The sequence below is a fragment of the Aphis gossypii genome, chromosome X, assembly GCF_020184175.1.
Source record: "Aphis gossypii isolate Hap1 chromosome X, ASM2018417v2, whole genome shotgun sequence".
Classification (NCBI taxonomy): Eukaryota; Metazoa; Arthropoda; class Insecta; order Hemiptera; family Aphididae; genus Aphis; species Aphis gossypii.
Window position 1 is genome coordinate 23,381,767 of NC_065533.1, and position 19,569 is coordinate 23,401,335.

The window sequence follows — 19,569 nt, forward strand, 5'->3', positions numbered from 1 at the left end:
TTAAGTCTGAATATAATAATTAAAATTTATAAATTTAAAATTTCTTATGTCTATATTTATGTATATCAAAAATAGACAAAATATTTTGATAAATTTATCTTACATAAAAAATGATAAAATAAACATTTGGTGGACATTTTTAGGTATCCAAGATTATTCGTTTTTGAGTTCCATAAAAAAAAAAATGATTTTGTCAAAAATTATAAAACTTCCCTGTTTTCCTTACTTTTTTGTTTGTTTTACTAAATTATAAAAATAAGGACTAGAAATCTTACTTCTCTGATGTACAAATTAGATCTAATTTGATATTTAAAACCATAATAATTTTGTTCACTTTTGTCAAAACAAAAACTATTATGATAAAATCAATACATTTATTGCTTGGAAAGTATTTTGTGTATTTGAGTGTTAAAATTTATTTAAAAAATTCCGTAATTTCTTGTAATGATTTGTTTTCGGTTTCTGGTAAATAAAAAAAGAAATATACACATCCAAATAAACCAAGAATACCGTTTATAGTAAATACATTATAAAATTGCACTAAATTTGAATAATCTGGATAATATTTCGTCATAAAGAAGGTGATCACATAGAATAATGCTGTACTTATGTTGCATAAAATATTTTTACACCTGAAATAAAAATCAAACATTTAATATTATAAGATTGATAATAATAAATAGATCTTTAAGATAAAAATTGTCTGTATAATATTTGTGAACAACATTACTTAAGAATTAGACATATTTTAAGTTATCAATACTTAAAGAGTATAATAAAATAATCAAATAATAATTTATATGGTCCGGTAAGACATAGAAATTTATAAAAATAATAGTTGAATTTGTAAAAAAGAACAACATAGGTAAGAACAACATATTATATATTAAAAATAATGTTTGGTTAGCTTACATCCTTACATCATAAAAGTTATTATAGTTTTGTAAAAAATGTTTAAATATACTTTATGATTTTTTAAGAACCAGTTTAAAAGTTCACTAAAGTATACATTTTTAATAATTGTTTTTGAGATTTTGTGTAATTATCAAGTATAAAACCTTCAAATGAAAGTAGGATTTTATTTAAAGTAAATACATGTTAACTCACTTTGCAGGAAATATTTCAGCGATAAGTATCCATGAGATTGGCGTTATTCCAGATGAAGCAATTAAAATAGTAGTAAGAAACAGTAAAAGTATTATCCAAGAGGTTATTGTTTCTGTATTTTTCCAATAAACACCAATTACTCCAATAAGTATATAGCAAATAGAGCAAACCAATAACGTGAATAATGTAAGAAATCGTTTGCCTAATTTACGTATTAGAAAAACGGCCATTAAACTTCCCACTATAGAAAGGAACATTGAAAATGACTGAAAATACAACCAAAAGTAGGTAAAAATTAATATATGTATTTAAATAATATGTTCGAGTAAAATCAGGATAAATTATAACTCAAGCACAATTAACTAGCAACTGGCCTTTTAACTAACTTACTATAGTCCATTCGACGTTAACAGGCGCATTAAATTTATTAAATATTGCTACTAAATATGGTAATAATGGTAATCCACACAATAAATTCTTGAAGAAGAAGTATATCATCATCAGACGAAAAGGTCTTAGCACTGCAGGTTCAAAAAGTTGTTTCCAAGTATTTGTATTTTCTTTGTGATCTATAAAATGAAAAGACTAGTTAAACTTGCTGTTTAATAAAATAGAACAAAATAATTCTTCTAACAACAAATAATTAATAATATTACGAGGTTCGTTATTGTAAGAGGGCATATTGTATCTGACCATTTCTTGAAATTCGTTTTCACATTTGTCATACGAAACTTTTCCTCTTAATTTGCTGAGGTGTCTATGTGCTTTTGAATGTTTTCCTTTTGCCAATAACCACATCGGAGAATCCGGAATCTAAAACATATAATTCTTGGTTATTTTTTTTGTGTGGTTAGCATTACTAATTGCGAATCTAATTACCGTTAATAATATAATAATGGTCAAAATTGGAAACACCGTAGTTATTAGAACCGTCAATCTCCATTGAATAGTTATACTATATATTATGGTTAATATCATAGTTCCCATATAGTAAAATATGTTCATGGCCGAAGTCAAAGTACTTCTTAATTTGGGCTCGCAAACTTCACCGGCATACCCAAAACTGGGGGCGTTCATAAACCCAACGCCCAACGCCATTAGAATTGAGCAGGCGTATAGCATTTCTACGTTTTTAGCAAAATATAACATAATCTGTGCTATTAGGTACGGTATATTTGTCAGTATCATACATTTTTTGTGACCAAGACGGTCCAGTAAAAGTGAGGACAAGACATTTCCCAGTGGGGTGAACAAATGTGATAAACTACCTGAAATGTTATTTTATTAATAACTTAAAAATATTTATACGTACTTATTATTTGGTTAATAACTAAAAACACATTTTGTGCATTTATACTCAATAGAGTTTTGATAAAATTACCAAACCAAGATGCTTCTTCTCTTGTTATGGTTAAAAATTCATTTTTGTCTCTAGGCGCGTTATTTTCCAAGGCACCTATAACTATAGTAGATGTTATAACTTGTATGCCGAGTTCAATTTGTAATAACCATACGCCTGATATTGCCCAACACTATAATATAACCATAAATGGTTTGTCGTTTAAATTATTAAATTATATATATTTTCATACTTATATACTTAATTAATTACATGATATTTATTTACTATTTTCTTAAAAAAACTAACCTTAGGAATGTGATTTGAATAAATTAAAAACAATTACTTGAGCTATTGTTGATTTAAATCCATATTTATATTTATTAATTCCTTCCATAATGTTGAACGTGGGGTTATTCTTAAGCTCTCTATAATTAAGAATAATATCCAGTAAAACAAACAGTTTATTGTAAAGTATTTTAAGAATAATTAGTATTCAAGTTCACATTAAAAATGAATGTTTTGTATCGATTAAATTTGAAATTTATTAAGATGTTATATCTTTTAGTATAATTATAAGTATTAAATGTTATTCCACAGACTCATTACTCATTAGTCATTACACTTTAAAGATAGCATTGGCAATCTTTTGTGTTAATCTTTTCGAAAATTAATTTCATAAAATGTGGTCTCAGAATTAAGAAACCAACTAACACGGATAAATGCAGTGCCACAAGTAGATTGTCAAAAGTTATGAGTTATGAATCGATTATAAAAAAATTAGCATCAAGTGTAGAAAAAAAAATCAAATCAATTCAAACCAATTAATGTATAATGTTAAATATTACTCATATGAAATATATTATTTGTTTTCTAACAAATAAATACAAATGATTTTTTTACATTTAAATAAACACTTTTTTTCTTATTTATATTTTATATTTTTATAATTCAATGTTAAGCAAGAAACAAAATATAAAAAAAAAAACCATAAACCATGCAATTTTAGCACGTAATATTTATTTGTTTAATATAGGTACTCAATTTACTCTTGGTTAATTTCTTGGTAATTATATTATTTTTCAAACCAAATACTATGGGAAAATAATTTTACTTATGGTCTGTAAGTCTTACAACAATATTTTCTTACAAAACATATAAACCATAATTTATTTTGGTGGTAAAAACCACTTCATTGTTTTTTTTTTTTTTAATATTTTAGATACCTAATTTTATTTAGGATATTTATTATGTTCAGTGTTTTAATGTAGATTATTCTATGGTTTATAAACCATAAGGTATATAAGGTGTATTTTAAAGTACTATATACACATATTTCGTCAACTAACATTGCGACATATTCTGTGGTTAAAAGTATATTGTTGATTTATATTTAAGAATTCGTGTTAAATATTAAAAAATGGAATTTTTAATTGAAAGTTATATAGTTTTAAATAATTAGATACTAAATGTTAATTATAACATGTTCAATCGAATTAGTTTTTGTGAATATAATTTAACTTGCTCTGATATTAAGTAATCATTTACAAACATAAAGTGTTTAATATTTTTACTATTTTTTATCAGCTATCGCGTAATTAAGTACTATAAATATTAATTATTATATCACCATACAGCATAAATATTGGTTAATGGCAAATCATGCTTGTGTTAGTCATGGCACAGGTCTAACAGGTGGCATATATTGGTTTGTAATAAGGAAGTACACCAAGTGTAAACTTGCCCAAAAGATGTATTCTTGATGACCACATTTAGCAATTACAGTAAATGAATAAAATAAATGATTATTTTTTGTAATGTTTTATTATGCAAGGTTCAATACCAAATGTCGGGATAAACTAAATCTTGAGTTACTACTGAAATAAACGCGTTTTCGTGCTCTAAAAAACCTAAAAATATGATAACATTTATATCCTTAAAAATTATCATACCTGCTAAATGCCAAAAACGCTAAAAAATATGTTTTTAAAAATATTTTATTTTTTATTGAAAACCAAAAATTAACAAATTCATTTATTATTAAATTAGGTATTTTTAATTGAATTAAAAAAAAAAAAAAAACTATATACTTAGTCTAGATGTCTAGAATATTACACTAACTATATTGATTATATTGACACAGGATGGTAACATACATACCAACAGATGATTGACATCAACTGATCGTATTCGGCGTATTCCTTATCGAACGATTTTATGTTTTTTACAATTCACAAATTATTGGGAAAACACGTGGTAGATGGATTACTTAATAATTTATTCTTATTTTAATCATTTTAATTTATTTTTTTCAATTTCTAAAATTATCATGTTAATTATTGTGTATACTATATAACATATTATTTTTTATATCACATATTGTTTTAAATTTTTTAAGAACAAAATATGTCAAATTTATTTAATTTTTTTTTTAACTTTTATTACATACAATTTGTAAATACATTTTACAATAGACAAATTTAAAAATAAACATGTATTTGAAATACAATTAAATGAAAATATAGACCTCTAGAAAAAAAAAAGTGCTGCTAATGCAAAGTATGCAAAATAAAAATGACTGCTTTAAACTTCCAGTATTATGATACAAATTTCTATACTACTATGGTTATTGAAAACGCGTAAATTCCTATAAATTTCTAGCCTTAATCATAACTAATCAATGGATCACTAGCAGGTATAAATATTCAAGAACAACCATCATTAATGAAAATAGCAATCGAAGGTCGATGCTAAGCATCTCAGTACTTCGAAGTGTTTTCCGAATACTACCAAGCCCCGCCGAGTTTCCGACAAAATAGAAGAGCCGGCGCTTTTAAATACAGGTACGAAGCGCAAACCCAGTCAGTCACATGAGTGGTTTTACAAGGACAAACATTAACCATCAATGGAAAGTTAGGTAATGAAATCAATCGAACAAAGTACAGTCTACTTAGAAGTCAGAAGCTCGCCGAAACAATTATTTTATAACAATTTAATTTTAAACTAATAATTATTAAACATACTAAAATCCAACTAATATTAAAGTAGATGTTGGATGAACTGTTCAGTATAATTTTTAGTCGCAAATAATATTATGTTAAAATTATTTTATACATTTTATGTAAGTTTAATTGTAATACCTAAGTGTCTTATTAAATTGAAAATTACATATCTATTTAAATTTATTGTCCAATCTAGTTAATTGTTTCTAAATATTATAAATTAAATTGTTGATGGAATAATTTGTTAGGTTGTCAAAAAATACTAACTTACAGTTTATAAGATGTGTTTATCAAGTATTCGTAATTACGTAAAAACTTACATAGATTTTGTAAATTGACACTATACTTCACTCATGATTAAAAAGATCTATTGTTAATGTAATTACTCATTAATCATTGTATAAAATAAACTTTAATTATAACATATTTTAAAATAACTAGTTTATATGAATAACATTTAACATATTGTACTGAATAAAAATACGTAGGGTTATGTAGTTTGAATGTTTGATGTACTTGATTAAATTATTATCATCAAGTGTTTCATTGTTTATACTACCTTCTTATCAGCAATCATATGATTAAACATATTTAACACATTTTACCATTTTTGTCAAACTATCGAGCACATTTAAAATTTCGGTATTAATATGCAGCCAATTTTATGTATAATATTAAATATTACAAAAACATAATTATAAATAAATAATAATAATAATAAAAAATAGTACACTAGAAAGTAAAATTATCATAATACATGACGTGATTACTGATTAGTTTTATCTTACATGTACTTGAAAATTAATCAATTTTAGTAAAATGTAGGCAAATAAGACAATGAATTGTTCATTAAGTTATATATAAAACAGAATTTGTATCAATATTAACTATTATTTGTGTATTTGTTCTAATTATTTATTAATATTGAAGTAACTGTTCAAGGTAGCTAGAAAAATGTTATAAATGTAGGTAGTGCTATCTACTATACTATCTGTATTATAGTTAAACAACTGAGTGCATTAATATTTGGCAACATAATGTATGATTTTAAAAATAAAACGCCCTCAATATTTCAATAGCCTCAATGGTTCCCAAAGGATAAAATTATAAGGACTGTGTTCAATATTGTGTTTAATTGCCTTTATGACAGTATTAGTATCACTAGTTCACTCTCCCCATTTCTTGTATAACTTTTGGAAATTATAAAATATAACGCTTAGTATACTTCAAATAATTATTAATTGATATTAGAGTTTTGTGTTTATTATTATTATTTATTAGTTTAGTTGCTGAAAAAAGTGAAAAATAAATTTTTTTCACAATGAAATGTGAAATTAAATTTTTTTTAAATGATTATACTACTTATAAAAATAATATTAAGATAACTCTTATACACGCAAGTGATGTAAATCATTCCTGAATCTTTTGTTATGATAATTAATACTATAATTAAATTATGTTTTCATTTTTTGTTGACATTTTATTTAATTTGTTTACCCGACATCCATAGTTAATTTTACTACTTATATTTATTCCGATAATATGTTTTATGTTTAAAACTTTGTTTTTAACCATTGTAATTGTACGTTATTGGTATTTATTCTCCATTGTGTCAATGACCTTAGATAAAAGAAACAGGATAAGAGAATTATCATTTTGGAATATATTATACATTGTAAAATTTATTAACCAATACGTGCTAGTAAAATAAAAATCGATTTAAATACTAAGTAAATTTGGATTCTAATGTACACATTTAGGAATAAAAAAAACTTAAATTTTCACAAACACGAATTCAATTCAAATTTTATTTTTTCTCCAACTTCTCAAATCGGTCTCTAATCTTACCTCACTACTATAATTAGATACGGTGGAAGAGTCTTCTTAGTCACGGTGTTTGTGTCGCTAAGTGGCGGTTGATGTTAATGAACGTCTAGGACTTAAATATGCTTAAACTAAAAAGCTTAAATATGCTATACTTTAAAGAATAATTAGCTTTTATACTTCAATTTTTCATAATTCAAAATATAATATTCGCTATGAAAAAATAGTTATAGATTTGCAAAACCTTAGTAAACAAACCTCATTAAGGTTATTAGTAATTTACTAGATAATTTATTCTTGTATTATTGCAAAGAATGTGATAAATTTTAAATCTAAGAGTAATTTAATTATTTGTAATTTTATTGTTGATTAATTTTTGTACAGTCATGCAAATAATATTCTACTTATTTCTTTAATCTTAAAAGTAATTAAATTCATGATAATGTATATTCTGATATTCTGTGTTTGTATAGTTGTACAGTTAATTTATCATTTATTTTATTAAATCTACTGTGCATATTAATGAAGAAAGATATATGATTTTCTAATTTATGTTTGTGCAGCTGTATGGATAGTTTATTAAAATTTAAATAATGATATATAATTATATATATATCATGACAATTATACACTGAGAAAAAATATTTTGATTGAGTGTGTGATTCTATTTGAAAAACTCTGTAATTTCTTGTAAAGTTTTTTTTCTGTTTCTGGTAGACAAAAATAAAAATATATACAACCAAATAAACCAAAAATACCAAGAATAGTAAATACATTAAAAAATCCCACTAGAAATTCAAATTCTGGGTAATATGTTGTCATAAAAAAGTTAATAATAAAGTGAACACCCAAACAGATACAGCATAAAGTGTTTCTACACCTGAAATCAAAAAAAAAAAATGAATGAATTAATAATTGATGTATAATAAAAATTTAATATTTAAAATGAAAAAATAATTCAATGTTTTACTTTAGTCAACTTAAAAATTATATCTACTTAAATGTAACGAAAACTATGATTAAATATTTAAAAGTGTGCACTTTTACAAGAAAAAAACTTAAATTTTCAATAAATTAATCATAAATAAAAAATAAAAAATAAGGAGTTAGTAAAAGCACTTATTGAAGCATTATTCTACATATTTCAATAATTTTCTATGAAAGTTTAATATTAGTGCACAATATTTAATTGAAAATTCTAAGTTAATCTAAAAATGTGCATTTTAAAAATCAAAATGAATGTTTTACCTATTTAAAATAAAAATAACAATCTTTGTCTAAATATTATTAAGTTAGTTTTAAATTATTTTTCAATCGGAATATTAAAAATATTTAATTATAGGTTTGTGATAATAATTTTGAATCATTTTTTCTTTCATTTAATTTTTTACTCTTGTAATCATGTGTGTTTGTATGAAAATATCATAGTTAATAATCATAAAAATATGTACATATAACATGTTTCAATATTTTTCCGTGCAGTAGAAAAAACACAATGTACTATTAATTAATTTTTTTGATACCATTTTAACTCACTTTGCGGGAAATATTTCGGTGACTAGAGTCCACGAAACGGGAATCATTCCAATTGATGTAACTAAGGTAGTAGTTAAAAAGAGTATTAGTACTGTCCATGATGCCCATGATTTGGAGTTTTTAAAATAAACACCAATGAGTCCAATAAGTATATAGCAAATAGAGCAAACCGATGACGTAAATAGCGTAAGAACTCGTTTGCCTAATTTACGTATCAGAAAAACTGCCATTATACTTCCTGTTATAGAAGGGATTATCACGTATGCCTGAAAATACAATCAAAAGTGTATAAAAATTAATAAATATTATATTTAAATAATTTTTTCGAGGAAAATTAGAATAAAATAACTAAAGCACCATAAAATAGTTTGTAAATAACATACTATTGGCCATTCGACGTTAACAGGTCCAGGAAATGTATCTAATATAACTACTAAATAAGGGAATAACGGTAATCCACATAATAAGTTTATGCAGAAAAAAATATCGTCATTAAACGTAAAGGCCTTAGTACTTCAGGCTCCAAAAGTTGCTTCCAAATATTTGTATTTTCTTTGTGATCTATAAAAATGCCACGACTCGTTAAACTTACTGTTTGATGAAATAGAGCAAAATAATTCTTCTAACTACAATGAATTAATAATATTACGTTGTTCGTCATTGTTAGAGGGAACGTTGTATCTAACCATTTCTTGAAATTCGTTTTCACATTTCTCATACGAAACATTTCCTCTCAATCTGCTGAGGTTTCGATGTGCTTTTGAACGTTTTCCTCTGGCCAATAACCACATCGGAGAATCTGGAATCTAAAACATATAATTCTTGGTTATTTTTTTATGTGGTTAGCATTACCAATTGCGAATCTAATTACCGCTATTAATATAATAATGGTCAAAATTGGAAAAACCGTAGTTATTAGCACCGTCAATCTCCATTGCTCATTATAGCTGTATAAAGTAAACAATATTATGGATCCGACATAATAAAATATATCCAATGATGAAATCAAGACGCCTCTTAGTTTCGGATCGCATACTTCACCGGCATATGCAAGACTCGGGGCTTTTGAATATCCCAGTCCAAACGCCATTAGGCTCATACTGGCGTATAGCATTTCTACGTTTTTAGCAAAATACAACATAATCTGTGCTATTAGGAACAGTATATTTGTCAGTATCATACATTTTTTGTGACCAAGACGGTCCAGTAAAAGTGAGGACAAGACATGTCCCAGTAGTGTGAACAAATGTGATAAACTATCTGAAATGTTATTTATTTTTTAATAATTTAAAAATACTTATACGTACTTATTATTTGGTTAATAACTAAAAACACAATTTGTGCATTTATATTCAATAGAGTTTTGATATAATTACCAATCCTAGATGTTTCTTCTCTTGTTATGGTTAAAAATTCATTTTCGTCTGGCCTGTTATTTTCCAAGGTACCTATAACTATACTAAATATTGCAACATGTATGCCGAATTGAAATTGTAATAACCATATGCTTGATATTGCCCAACACTATTATATAATCATAAATGGTTTGTCGTTTAAATTATTAAATTATATATATTTTCATACTTATATACTTAATAATTACATGATATTTATTTACTATTTTCTTCAAAAAACAACCTTAGGAATGTGATTTGAATAAATTAAAAATAATTACTTGAGCTATTGTTGATTTAAATCCATATTTATATTTATTAATTCCTTCCATAATTTTGGACGTGGGGTTATTCTTAAGCTCTCTATAATTAAGAATGATATGCAGTAAAGCAAACAGTTTATTGTAAAGTATTTTAAGAATAATTAGTATTTAAGTTCACATTAAAAATGAATGTTTTGTATTGATTACATATTTTGAGATTAATTAAATATGTAATACTTTTAGTATACTTTTAAGAGGATGTGTCACTAAAACGTGTTCGCGTACAATGGCCTAGAGCATAGATATTCAAACTGTGCGTCGCGGCTCCCAGGGGCGTCGCGGGAGTTGTCGAAGGGAGTCACATCATATAATTGAAAACCAATAAATATTTTTATGAAAAACGTTTATTATTATTATTGAGGCATACTGGTTGGGAAACGTTGAATTGTCTACAATAATCATTCGCTAAATATAGCTTTAATTTGTTTCCATAATGTTATAGCGATAAATTGAAGTTTTTTACTTATAGTACTTTATTATTATTACCAGTTACTATTATTATAGCAATACAGCGGCTAAATTGTTATAATAATAATAGCCCATTTTGTAAGTTTGTAACCATCGATTGTCATCGTTAAATTATCAGTGCGTATGTCGTGTGTGGCAGTATTAGTCGCGAGTAATGAATAATTAGTTTAAATTATAAAATATAAATTACATTCATACTAATATTGATTTTTTTGTCATTTTTAATTTGGGAGCCGTCAATTTTGTGAAGACTCAAAGGAGCTTTGGGATGAAAAAGTTTGAATACCTCTGGCCTAGAGGATGCGCTGTTATGTGTTTTCACGATCCGCAAGCGCGCGGAGTTTTAACCGCGCCTACTACTCGCAATCGGCCGACGCGCGACGGTGGCGATGAGTGCTTGTTTAGGAGCGTCGTTTTATTTGTCTATGAACGTTCGTATATTGCGATTCATATCATTATTAAATTCATATACGCAATATCCGCTGTAATATTTTCAATGCCCGCGCCTACCTAAGAACTACATATTATAATTTAAGACACTGCTTAACTAAATTTATGTCCCAATAAATAGATCGTAGAAACTGCATTTTAACATAGTTTGATTTGTATTTATTGGATGATTATTTATTCAAATATAATACCTATAGTAAAATATAATTAAATAGTAAATATTTATTTACCATTCAATTATATTACATTATACAACTCAATTAAATTAATATTAATTTTCTAAATTTATTAATTTTTATTTATAAATAATACAATTTACACATTTTCAATCTTATGTAATAGCTAATAGGTATTTCAATGCAACAAACTATATTGGTTAAATTGTATTATTTAAATTTTTGCAAACATACGTCTCTAACTGAATATCCATTTTAGAATACCAAAATCTTTCGTCATAATCGATTACGTCATATTCAATCCATTTTTCGGAGTATACAACAAAATAACATACATTCCTTTTTGTTATTTTTAATTGTTCCTGTACCTACTTGATAATAGTATGAACTAGTTTTTTTTTAATTTCATTTTACCTTCTACAATAGTTACATAAGATATCTGTAAATTATCAAAACAATTATGTTACTAAAATATTTATTAAATTAATTAATGTTCTGTTTCTATATACCTTTTTATTGTCGACCGCTATTTGTAATTCATTCGTAACTTTGATCGAAAAAGGACATTTAATTTCCAAAACATAACTTCATTTAATCTTTTACAAACACTACTATCTCCGTTTTTTGAAGAAAAAACAAACTAACATCATGATATAATAATATGTGATATTATGATTCATTAAAGCCGTATATTGTATGAATATGTTGGTATATTTTATTTACCAATTAACTGTTTAAATTTTAAACCGTGCATTTTAACGCTGCATAAAAATCCATAGAATCAGCTTCTATACTGGTAGCACCATTCTTCTAGTTTAAAAAAGCACTCGTGGGTCATGGGAGATTTACCGATGGTTTTCTCTCTTTCGCAAATCACACAATACCGATTTCTTATACCAATAAATAATATTTTTTTCGTCCGAAATCCAATTATAGTGGTCTGTAGAGAATTAATACCAAATTATGTGACTAATGTTCAATGTTGGAAATAGATGAGTATCTAAAAATTTATCTAAATTCTAAATAAAGATAAGGATCAATGTACTAAATTGTATATAGTTAAATATAAAAAGGTGGGGAGTGTATGTCGCTCTACTGTAAATTGAAAAAAAATTGTGCCTAATATATATTTTTAATATTTCTAGATATTTAGGTATTAGTGTAACTCTAAAACTAATTACCGTAGAAACATGAAATTTTCACTGAATATTTAAATAGGCATTTTCTATACATGATAACATTTTCAAAAAAATTCAAATCTTTTTTAAGTTATTTATAGACATTTGAAATTTTCAATATTTTTTAGTTTTTTTTTTTTATGAATGACAATACAATTTTATTTGTTGAATAAAAAAACTTCAAAATTTGATACAAGACTTCTAATATATTGTTGCAATAGTAGTTTAAAAATATTAAAAATACATAGTTACAATTTTTTTTAATAAGCATTGAAAGTTCGAATTTTGACGAAATACGTAAAAATCACGAACATTTGCAATTTAGTTTTAGTTAGAAATTCATAAATTTTTTTTTTTAAATCTAAGGTTTGAAAATTTTATACAAGATTCTTCATGAATTTGTTTACTTTTATTTAGTAAAAAATTTCTACCGAAAAGTCAAATTAAATTTTTATGAACATTTGAATTACGCAATATTAGATATTCACTCAATTTCTGTAAAGTTGTACTGATATTCTTATTTTTTTGTTAAATAAAAACGAATAATTATAGAAATTTGAAATTTACACCAAATATTCATATCATCAATTCCTATACTTGATAAAAATGTATTTAATTAATACAAATTACAATTAAATTGTTTTATTTATAAAAACACAGTTAAATATTACCGCTCCTAAAAAGGTGTCGTATTTCGTCTTTTAGCTGCGCTTACTCCATTGGTCATCAGCACAACAGGGCACATATAGGTAGGTATACCATCACTATCTATATCGCCTGCTTCAAAAGCCAACTTTTTTTCTTCTATACCAGTGAGTACCATAACACTCCATGCTATAGTTTCCATATGCATACTTATTTCCTCACTATATTTTGTATATGTCGACGGGGCCATACATGGAACATCTAAACTTTCCGAAAATTCAGCTAGTTGTATGTAGCCTATACCAATTGCATACGTGCTATTAACAACTGCTTTGTTAATCAGTATACAGTTTAGATCGTTGTTTTCCGATTCCAGTGTAGTAAATAGGTTACACATTTTACATTTAAAAATCCATTTTGTAGCAAAACCTTTTGTAATTTCGTTTATTAGTTCAACATTCATAAACGAACATCCTAGCCCTGGAGTATGATATTGCTCATTTTGTATTTGAAAAAATACGTGTTTCATATCAACAATCCTTCTACCACCGCAAAAACTGGTAAAATAAGTTTAATTAACTATTTTGTAAGTAATAACTTACATAATTCATCATCAAATATTAATTAAAATAAACATTTTATGAATTAGTTATGGTATCTTCGGAACTGGGGTGACTGTATTCTGTATATAAGCTATGCTCCATAACAGTCGAAATATCATTAATATATTTTAAAGTCGGTGAACTGATACAATCTTTTGGTAAATTATAATTTGGAGTACTTGAAACTAGGTAATTGTTCACATTATCTGATGTAGATGGATTATTTAATAAATCAATTTCACTAAATAAATAAAAAGTTTGAGTTTAAATACCAAAAATAAAAAAAAAAAAAATATTTAGCTACACTAATCTAATCAAAATTCAATGAAAAATCATAAAAAATCTTTTTGCAGGTATAAAAATTAAAATAAATTATAATGAGTTTATGAGTGTATTAGGTACCAAAAATTAACAAACCTGTTAGGACCCAACTGCAACGCAGTCAAAATATCAGTTTCATTTGACGTCTTACCAAATGGTAATGGATTAGAGGAAAAACTTCAAAATAAAATATGAAACATAATATTTTATAATAATCGAATAAAGTTTAGATATAAATTCTGTTTATCTACCACTCGATTTTTGAAAATTTTTAATTTTTTTAACATGTAGGGATACATTTTAATACTTAGGTAGTCAGGTACCTATTATACCAATACTTAATAAATAAATCATGTTCATAATTATGATTATACAATAAACGTCGTGATGATCATCATAATTTATAGCGAACTATTAATAATTTGCTGGATTTTTTGGCACCATTGTTTTTAAATCGTCATTTTACATAAGTTTCGAAAAAAAAAAATTCAAACATCTCGTAGTAGCTGAACTGCATTTTCTCCAAATTTTATTTGAGTTCAGTAATATAAATTATAAACCGTGTTACTGTGTTATAATATTTAATTATTTTAACCATTCCATATCAAAAAAAAATGTAATAATCTTGTAAAAACTTACCTTTTGTTTTTATTATAACACTTTAAAATAAGGTTATTAGTAATATGTTTCCTACACGGACTTTTTATTATTTTGTTGTTTTTATTTTCCATATTTTTAAATTACTATTATAAACAACACCAGAGGAAATAAAATACAATAATCTAGACCTATAAATTATTTATACATACTGCCACGAGTCACGTCAGAACTCAGAATGACTATATTGTAATATAATCATAATAATAATAATAATAATAATAATAACCAAAAAATGAAATAATCTTAATTCTTTTTTGTCATACGAATAAGTACTGGACGAATAATAATAATACGGCGTGTAATAGACAATAATTATTAGCTATTACTATTCATAGAATATTGTGGATAACACCGACGACGATACCGACGGCCGGCACGTGCTACCTCCATCTACTACCCTCCCTTCACGCACGGTCAATTGGAAATTTTATTTTTATAACTATCCACTAGAAGCAGCATATACGGCATGATAAATTAAACATAATATCATTAATATCACAAATTCACAACTAAAACATAAACTACGGAAAATTGCAATTGCTCGTTTTACAGTAGCTTTAGAGAAAAAACACTTATAATAAAATCGAAAATAAAACAATATAATGATAATGAAAACATTGTAATGATATGCTCACTTTCACATATCATGATTGTAAATTTCTTATTTTTATTTAATAAAATAAATAACGGTCGAGTTGTCGCACGTACATAATAAACCCCAATAAACATCTTCAATAACTGATGAAAGGAACGATTTATATTATTTGGTCACGTAGGATATTATACATAGTTGTGACAGTGTAGCGTAACATGTGTGATCTATTTCGTGTGCTGCCAGAGATAATGGATGGTCCTGCAGTAAGGGTCTGTGTCGCCGATAATAAAGACAATTTCTTGGTAACACAGAGACCTTTGATGGAGCCGCCTGCGACTCTTGCTGGCTTGACCAAGTCGTATCCTCTCATAAGTGCATGAGCACCTTCCAAAGAGTTAAGTGCACGAGCACCTCTCAATCAGACAAGTGCAGAATCACATCGCAGATAGCCAAAACACATACTCAAAAGATCCTGCGAGCGACAACTGTGCTGTTTCATTTTTTTTTAAACGAAATTTAATCAATGTTCAATCATTTCTTTTTGAGTATTTAAAATAATTCTTTTTCTCCTTATTACGTCGACTGCGTGTTCAGACAGCTACGGATAAAGCAAGGTGCATGCGCATCGATATTCCTATAGTCATAATTTTATATAGGTATCATATTTTATTTATTAATTTATTAGAATTCAATAAATTAATAATTCACTTAATATTTTATCAACGGTATACTTGATCGTTCTCGAATCACGACCCCGAGAGCCATCCGACGATCAGGAGAAAGGTAATTATGCAAATTTAAAATAATAAGTCATAAGTTAAAATAACTAAAAATATCTAATAACTTATAAATTTATATAAGGCATTCATTCAAGGCTTGTGTCCCTTGTGATTACCTTACATTTATTTTAACAACTATTCCACTCCCAATATTCAATATTAATATCACAAATACATTTATATATTTCCTAATATATATTATATTTTTAATTTTTCTTTTTTTCTTTTCATTATTTTTGCGTTATTACAACATCATATGCGTTTTTTAATATTGCTAGTATATAATTTACAAATTAAAGTACAAAATATACATATTTTACGTTTTTTAATTAGCTGTATCTTTTTTATAAAACAGATATGACATTTTCTTGGAAATATTGTTCTACATAAATTTTATCATAGTTATTTTAACTCTAAAACCACTTTTTTGTGCAGTTATGATCGTTTTGCGTAGACATGTTTTTACCGTTGAAAATCAGCGGTATAACGTCCTCTTAAGTATGGAATGTTATTCCAGAGACTCATTAGTCATTACACTTTAAAGCTAGTAGCATTGACAATCTTTTGTGTTAATCTTTTCAGAAATTAATTTTATCAAATATGGTCTAAGAATTAAGAAACCTACTAACACGGATGAATGCAGTGCATGTGCTTTCCGAACACTACCAAGCGCCGCCGAGTTTCCGACAAAATAGAATAGCCGGCGCCTTTAAATACAGGTACGAAGCGCAAACCCAGTCAGTCACATGAGTGGTTTTACAAGGACAAACATTAACCATTAATGGAAAGTTAGGTAATGAAATTAATCGAACAAAGTACAGTCTACTTAGAAGTCAGAAGCTTGCCGAAACAATATTTTTATAACAATTTAATTTTAAACTAATAATTATTATTAAACATACTACAATCCAACTAATATTAAAGTAGATGTTGGATGAACTGTTCAGTATAATTTTTAGTCGCAAATAATTTTATGTAAGTTTAATTGTAATACCTAAGTGTCTTATTAAATTGAAAATTACATATCTATTTAAATTTATTGTCCAATCTAGTTTATTGTTTCTAAATATTATAAATTAAATTGTTGATGGAATAATTTGTTAGGTAGTCAAAAATACTAACTTACAGTCTATAAGATGTGTTTATCAAGTATTCGTAATTATGTAAAAACTTACATAGATTTTGTAAATTGACACTATACTTCACTCATGATTAAAAAGATCTATTGTTAATGTAATTACTCATTAATCATTGTATAAAATAAACTTACTACATTTTAATTATAACATATTTTAAAATAACTAGTTTATATGAATAACATTTAACATATTGTACTGAATAAAAATACGTAGGGTTATGTAGTTTGAATGTTTGATGTACTTGATTAAATTATTATCATCAAGTGTTTCATTGTTTATACTACCTTTTTATCAGCAATCATATGATTAAACATATTTAACACATTTTACCATTTTTGTCAAACTATCGAGCACATTTAAAATTTCGGTATTAATATGCAGCCAATTTTATGTATAATATTAAATATTACAAAAACATAATTATAAATAAATAATAATAATAATAAAAAATAGTACACTAGAAAGTAAAATTATCATAATACATGACGTGATTACTGATTAGTTTTATCTTACATGTACTTGAAAATTAATCAATTTTAGTAAAATGTAGGCAAATAAGACAATGAATTGTTCATTAAGTTATATATAAAACAGAATTTGTATCAATATTAACTATTATTTGTGTATTTGTTCTAATTATTTATTAATATTGAAGTAACTGTTCAAGGTAGCTAGAAAAATGTTATAAATGTAGGTAGTGCTATCTACTATACTATCTGTATTATAGTTAAACAACTGAGTGCATTAATATTTGGCAACATAATGTATGATTTTAAAAATAAAACGCCCTCAATATTTCAATAGCCTCAATGGTTCCCAAAGGATAAAATTATAAGGACTGTGTTCAATATTGTGTTTAATTGCCTTTATGACAGTATTAGTATCACTAGTTCACTCTCCCCATTTCTTGTATAACTTTTGGAAATTATAAAATATAACGCTTAGTATACTTCAAATAATTATTAATTGATATTAGAGTTTTATGTTTATTATTATTATTTATTAGTTTAGTTGCTGAAAAAAGTGAAAAATAAATTTTTTTCACAATGAAATATGAAATTAAATTTTTTTTAAATGATTATACTACTTATATAAATAATATTAAGATAACTCTTATACACGCAAGTGATGTAAATCATTCCTGAATCTTTTGTTATGATAATTAATACTATAATAAAATTATGTTTTCATTTTTTGTTAACATTTTATTTAATTGTTTACCCGACATCCATAGTTAATTTTACTACTTATATTTATTCCGATAATATGTTTTATGTTTAAAACTTTGTTTTTAATCATTGTAATTGTACGTTATTGGTATTTATTCTCCATTGTGTCATTGACCTTAGATAAAAGAAACAGGATAAGAGAATTATCATTTTGGAATACATTATACATTGTAAAATTTATTAACCAATACGTGCTAGTAAAATAAAAATCGATTTAAATACTAAGTAAATTGGATTCTAATGTACACATTTAGGAATAAAAAAAACTTAAATTTTCATAAACACGAATTCAATTCAAATTTTATTTTTTCTCCAACTTCTCAAATCGGTCTCTAATCTTACCTCACTACTATAATTAGATACGGTGGAAGAGTCTTCTTAGTCACGGTGTTTGTGCTCCTAAGTGTCGGTTGATTTTAATGAACGTCGGTGGAACAACAACAAGTACTAGTCGAAAAATATTTCTATCTCAATCTCATTTTATGCTTCTATACATATTATTATAGTATACATTATTTCGTCTGTAATCCATTATAATTCATTGTTATGTATATGATTGACCATTTTTATTTCAATGCTAATTTATTACATTATTATGGATATTATTTTTTCATTGAGTTAAAAATAAAATGTTTATCACCGATCAACAATTCAATCATCACTTATCTCAATATAAATATAATAAAACAAATAAAGGTTAGAAAAGACTTAAATGTGCTTAAACTAAAAAGCTTAAATATGTTATAATTTAAAGAATAATTAGCTTTTATACTTCAATCCTTCATAATTCAAAATATAAATA

General features: G+C 25.6%; 1 protein-coding gene and 1 pseudogene across 4 annotated transcripts; both read right to left on the reverse strand.

The window, feature by feature from the left end:
- Nucleotides 1–354: 354 nt before the first annotated feature.
- Nucleotides 355–17,738, reverse strand: LOC114125210 (facilitated trehalose transporter Tret1-like). 4 transcript variants are annotated; one of them, XM_050205982.1, is made up of 8 exons: nucleotides 17,575–17,738; nucleotides 2,793–2,874; nucleotides 2,489–2,639; nucleotides 1,987–2,375; nucleotides 1,764–1,920; nucleotides 1,498–1,676; nucleotides 1,108–1,373; nucleotides 355–632 (listed from the first exon to the last, which is right to left on the reverse strand). In XM_050205982.1, the coding sequence occupies exons 2-8, from the start codon at nucleotides 2,841–2,843 to the stop codon at nucleotides 416–418; spliced, it is 1,410 nt and encodes a 469-aa protein (XP_050061939.1). In that variant the 5' UTR covers nucleotides 2,844–2,874; nucleotides 17,575–17,738; the 3' UTR covers nucleotides 355–415. The 4 variants fall into 4 exon arrangements, with proteins under 4 accessions (XP_050061939.1, XP_027844557.2, XP_050061940.1 ...); XM_027988756.2 differs by lacking the exon at nucleotides 17,575–17,738 and adding an exon at nucleotides 5,769–5,948; XM_050205983.1 differs by lacking the exon at nucleotides 17,575–17,738 and adding an exon at nucleotides 5,720–5,948.
- On the reverse strand, nucleotides 7,606–12,859 carry LOC114125212 (facilitated trehalose transporter Tret1-like; annotated as a pseudogene).
- Nucleotides 17,739–19,569: the final 1,831 nt, after the last annotated feature.

Excerpts from the sequence above, each read along its gene's own strand:
- LOC114125210 (XM_050205982.1), bottom strand. The coding sequence starts at position 2,843 with ATGGAAGGAATTAATAAATATAAATATGGATTTAAATCAACAATAGCT. Across the intron at positions 2,376-2,488 it reads AGAAGAAGCATCTTGGTTTG|GTAGTTTATCACATTTGTTC; the intron begins GTAATTTTATCA and ends ATAACATTTCAG. Across the intron at positions 1,374-1,497 it reads TTAACGTCGAATGGACTATA|TCATTTTCAATGTTCCTTTC; the intron begins GTAAGTTAGTTA and ends TTGTATTTTCAG.